Raw genomic sequence first — 6,000 nt, 5'->3', positions numbered from 1 at the left:
CATTCAAGTAAAGATTATGAAATACTTCAGAGAAGATTACTGCATTTACAAAAGTATTTTTCCCCTTTTCACTGCACACAAAATCAGCTTTGTGTATCTTGCTAGAAGGATTGTAGACTTAAGTAAAAAGAGACTTAAGTAAAAAGAGAAAAATAATCAAATTTCTGCATTTCCATAATCAGCAGTGTCCTCAACCAGCTAAAATCATGGTAACATCCATACAAAGGAAAATATTATACTTAACACAAGGAACTTTACACTGCAATAAATGTTAATACTTGTTCACTAAGAGATGACTCATCATATAATAGTTAGTGGCATAAAGGTACAAAATGTTCAGATGTGAATAACAATTTGATATGTGGAAATGTTATACTATGAAGTTATTTCATTAGTCACACAAGAACAGCTCAGGAAGTAGTTTGAAAATGAACAAGTACATTTTAATTGGTAATCATTAACTCAAACATGAATGCAACTGGGACAGAAAATTAAGAAATAGTATAAAATAAAAAGTGATGCCAATACTGTGATGCAAATGCTGCAAAATAAGTTTTACAGGCATAGACTACAGGAATACTGTCCTTACATCCTACATAAAGAGAAAAATACCTTTATTGATGGAATATTGGAATATAGCACAACGTTTCCTTGTTGTGTAAGCATATTTATTCATTTTTCAACCCCAATGAATAAGGAGTTCTCAAATGCAGCAATAGGTTTAATCATGAGCATATTGTAAGAAAACAGAAACTTACTTACCCGTCAATGGTTTTACACATTAATTATGAAAATCGAGTTGGGGCACACATATAAATAATCACAAATGAAAACATAAGATTTCGCTATTAGATTTAATTCTTAAAAAATGATGAGAACACAGCTACTCAAACTTACACAATAAATTACCATACAGCATATTTATGCATTTTATTCACAATAAATATAACAAAATAAATTATGAACTCACAGCTCTTCAACTTTCCACTGTAAATAATACATTAATAAGTTATATTTACATATTACCTGTTTTCCTCCTGTAGAGTACCTTTAACCCTGCAGATATATGTATTGCTTGCATAAATTCGTTTATGTGTCTTGAGGGTCCATGACCAGTACTGTATTACAAAGTTATCAGAATAGAATCTTGTTCTGTGTCGTATAAATATTACAACTGTGATGACTTCCTCAGTGCTTCAGTCAATCAAATTGGAATATTTGGAAGAACACAGTCAGCTTCAGCATTTATTGCTCTCCTTCAGTTTTTGGCAGGTATGGCATATTCAGATAAAATGAATGTACTAAGTGAAGTAGCATTAACAGTGATGTGAGACAGTCTATGTAGAAGAACCTTTGGTTGATTTTCATGACCATCTAGACAAATACAGCTCTGGAATGCAAGCTCTGGCGTGACCATTGTATCTTGACATCCTCTCTATAGCACCAGACAACAAAAATATCACTGAAGAAGAGTACACCTTCTAGTATTGAGATTATTCCTGCACACACAGCACCAATAGTCTTCCTCACTTGTAGCAGACACACTCCAGAAGTGATGAACATAATGCAACCAAATACTGATGACAGTACCATCTGGAACACATAAAAATAAGAATTAACTTTAGTTCTTGAATTAACACCACAGTTTTTAAAAACTACATTGTGTAAGATTATGCATTTTAAAATCAGAGCATAGTTATGAGAGAAACATAAAACTTTTTTTAATACTTGAAATTTTTATACTACATATGCATCATGCATTGCCAATTTTCTTATGACTAGAAACAGTATTTTGTGCTTAATCCATTTCACATAATATGTTAATCTGTTTAATTGCTTTGGATTTGAGAGACAAACTGTGGATGCCTAGACAAATTTCTCATTTAAATTTAATCAGAAGGTTTTGATTCCCTGTTGTCATTACACTGTTTTCTGATTCAGTAATGTTTTCAGTTTTGTTAATATGCCTATTAAATGCTCAATAGTTAATATTTATGTACATAAAAATGCACAAACACTCTGTGTTTCTTATTCCATGTTTGACTGTGTCATCCCCAGCTATTAGAAATCCAAGGTGAAGCAAGAAATTAATGTGTTATTTGATTAATAGTGATTTAAACAACTGCTTTTAGTGCATGTTCCCACGTCACTGTCACCAAATCATCATTTCTTCCAGTTATTATGTGCCGAAAGAATAACTTCTTTACAAAAAATCAAATATATTTTTTGGAATTTACCCAATAACCTCATAATACAATGCAAATGCTTGTTATATGGGTAATTTAAAATTACCAAATTTATTGAATTCATATATTGTAGTAAATGTTGCAACTTCAGACACCAGAGTAACAGATTTAACCTCCAATAGGATGGACCATGCAATAAATAGCGAATATGATGAAGATATTATTAGGCTCACATCTCTGGTCATTATTACCAGCAAATTGGACAACTGATAAAAGACCAAGAAACTATTTGTAACATTCTTAACAACCATTTTACCTACCCAAATGGCACCATAGCTCCAGACACAGATCCACTCAACATCCTAATACTCTGCTACATAGCAGATAAGGATTCAGAATTGGTGGAAGTAAAATAACAAGAGATCAACAAAATAATTCTATGGCTAAAACACAAATACTCAGGTTGTTGGGATGGTCTTTCCAGCACAGAACTTAAAGAATGCACAAACATTGTAGTTAAATCAATTACATATCTTGTCAGTTGTAGCATCAAAGAAGGTATGCTTTTAAAGGAGCATTGTCAGATCAATACATTAAAAAGAATTAAAGGTGGAAGACCAGTATCTTTGACTCCTACATTTAGTAAGATTTTTGAATCAGTGATTTTAGGACATCTTAGTGTGTTTCCACTACAAAGAATGTCCTTGCAGAGACCCAACATGGATTTTGTAAAGATCTAAACACCACAGAATTTTTGCACCAACTCTAGCTATATAGATGAAGGAAAGCATACTTTAGGCATAATTTAGGTCTCACAAAGGCTTTTGACCTCATCAATCATGCACATCTCTTTCAGAAACTTAGGGCATACACTGTCATGCAGACATCTGTTGAACTCCTGTCAACTTACCTAAAAAAACTGTAAACTTTGTACAAACACAAAATAATCAAAATGGGATCAGAAAAATCAACATTCAGTCCACATCGAGGTGACAAATGTAATAATATGTAGATAATAATATATGAGACCGTCTTTTGCCTGGTGTAGTGCAGCAACGAGGTGTGGGAGGGATTCAACAAGTCATTGGAAGTTCCTCTAAGAATTATTGAGCCATGCTACCCCTACAGCATCCATAATTGCAAAAGTGTCACCACTGCTGGATTTTGTGCACAAACTGATCTATAGATTATGTTCCATAAATATTCAATGGGATTCATATTGTGCAATCTGGATGGGCAATTCATTTCCTCAAATTTTCCAGAATGTTTGTGATGAAGCAAGCTGGGACCTTTTTACTTCCTCTCTTGTTTTGCCATCTGTCTCCTTAAAATTCATTTCTTCATTTTTTAACTAATTATGATTAACATACGTGAATATACTCTGCATTTTCATAAAAGAGAAAGGTTGGCCCTCAGTTTCAAAGAATATAACACCAGATCAAATTTTGTGCTTAGTTTTTTGTGTATGTCATCAATTTCCTAATTTATTTTGACTATTCCTAGTTAGTATCTTTTGTTATAGGGTGAAATCAGTAATTGTTTCATAGCTTAAATTCTATTGTTGACTTATAAACAAATATAAATTCTGTACTAATTATAAACATTTGGAAGATGAAAAAATGGCGTTCTTTAAGTATTTATTTGGCTCTAATCGAAAACATGTTAGCCAAGCCAACCCTAAATTAATTCCAAAGTAAATACCAGTTTTGTCAAAAGTATTGTTTGTGTATCTATATCTGTTAATTTCAAGATTTAAACAAGTAATACGGCTTAACCTTTGTAGTAGAAGAAATTGTTAAAAAGATGGAATTTTTCTATATATTCAGTTACTTGAATGAAGTATGTTTCAGGTGTAATTTCTGTAACTTAAACATTGAACAATGTTTAGTTCCAGTACCTATTATTGTGATGATATATAAAGGCCCAATTTTTGGGCTCGAGACAGTCAGCCCACTGCTGATTTTCAGATGAGAACCCATCCTGGTTAGGTCAACAACAATGCATCAGCTTATCTGTGAAATAAGTGTAAGACAAATAGGCCATGTGTTAAAACAATGATAGTGTCTGTTCAACTTGTATTGTATTATTCTACAATGGCTGAAAATGGTCTCCTAGGTAGCCAGACATAACCATGTCCAGTCAATGATCAGTTCAGTCCATATAAACACAGCTCATACCATTATGGAGCCACCACCAGCTTGCAAAGTGCCTTGTTGACAATTTGAGCCCATGACTTCGTGGGATCTGCATCACTCTTGAACCCCACCATTAGCTCTTACTAACTGAAATCAGGGCTCATCTGACCAGGTCATGGTTTTCCAGTCATCTATGATCCAACTGATATGGTCATGAACCCAGGAGAGGTGCTGTAAGCAATGTCATGTTGTTAGCGAAAGCACTCGCATTGTGCATGTGCTGCCATAGCCCTTTTATTTCAGATTTTGCCTCGTTGTCCTAATGTATAAGTTCTTCACACAGCCCACATTATTTCCTGTGATTATTTGATGAAGTGATGCTTGTCTGTTAGCACTGACAACTTTATATAAACATTGCTGTCAGTCATGAAATGAAGGCTGTCATCCAGTGCATTGTCCATGGTGAGAGGTTATGTCTGAATGTGGTATTCACACTCTCGACACTGAGGATTTTTGAATATGGAATTCCCTAATGATTTCTGAACTGCCTGTCCAATGCACCTAGCTCCAATTAACATTCCACTTTCAAAGTTTGTTAATTCCCATCGTGTGGCCATAATCACCTCGTACACCTTTTCACATGAAGCACCTGAGTACAAACTACAACTCTGCCAACTCACTGCCCTTTTATACCTTGTGTATGCAGTACTACCCCATCTTTATATGTGCATACTGCTCTCCCATGACTTTTATCACCTCAGCATATGACAGAAACAGTAATGCAGGGTGTGACACAGGGGTCAATATTATGATTATTTGCTTTTATTGTGTATGTAAATGATATGCATCTTTCAAATTCCCATATAAATACTCACACTGAAGACACATCTCTACTGTTTTATGGTGACCATGAGATGAATATAACATATTTTTCTACATATAGGATATGTGAGACAATTAAATATTTTAGTATCCAAGGCCAAGAGCAAGTAGCACAAAACCAGAGTTACTGGAGTTAAAATAAGGCAATTCATGTCAAACTTATGGGAGATATTTGTGGAATTTCATCTACAGACCTCAAAGACAGTAAATTTCTTGGTCTACACTTGTATGCCAGTCTTTGGTGAGAAAATCATGTTAACTACATATGCAGAACAATAAACAGTGCATTGTATTTGTTTAGCCAACTGTCCAAAATTGTATGTAATAAAACACTAAAAAACAGTGTACTATGCCATTTATAAGCTGTGGGATAGAGTTGTAGAGGTGTGCTACTGTTGTGCACTTGAACTGAAGAGAGATGTTAGGCTGGTACATGGTCTGGGATATAGGTAAACCTGTTGTGATTCTCTTGTCAAAAATAAATATCTCACTGTGCTATGAAGTACATAATTGCAACACAAGAAATAAGAACAGTTATTACAGACAAAGAAGAAAATTATAAGTAATAGATCACCATCCATATATCAGTGGCTCAGTGTTGTACAACGAACTGCCAGAATCGATAGGACTATGTGCTGGGGATCCATTTCAAACAAATTTAAAAACTTTTCTTGTAAGTAAATCTGGGTTCATTGAAAGAATTCTAAGCTATAACTGTTATTTATTAACCTTTGTAGTTAAATATGTTGTTACTAAACCTTTGTACACAAATGTGATTTGTATTATATCTTTGTAGC

The 6,000-nt window shown here is 33.9% G+C and overlaps 1 protein-coding gene across 3 annotated transcripts in view; it reads right to left on the bottom strand.

Annotated features, from left to right (window-relative positions):
• Nucleotides 1-914: 914 nt before the first annotated feature.
• LOC126419090 (uncharacterized) overlaps nucleotides 915-6,000 on the bottom strand; it is a 73,880-nt gene continuing 68,794 nt past the window's right edge. For all 3 annotated transcript variants that reach the window (XM_050086185.1, XM_050086183.1, XM_050086184.1), the window contains exon 4: nucleotides 915-1,593. In XM_050086185.1, the coding sequence (XP_049942142.1) occupies nucleotides 1,375-1,593 (219 nt within the window). In that variant the 3' untranslated portion in view covers nucleotides 915-1,374. The remainder of the gene's footprint in view (nucleotides 1,594-6,000) is intronic.

The sequence above is a fragment of the Schistocerca serialis genome, chromosome 9 (assembly GCF_023864345.2).
Source record: "Schistocerca serialis cubense isolate TAMUIC-IGC-003099 chromosome 9, iqSchSeri2.2, whole genome shotgun sequence".
NCBI lineage: Eukaryota > Metazoa > Arthropoda > Insecta > Orthoptera > Acrididae > Schistocerca > Schistocerca serialis.
Note: the sequence above shows the minus strand (reverse complement) of the source record. Positions and strands in the feature narration are given on the sequence as shown.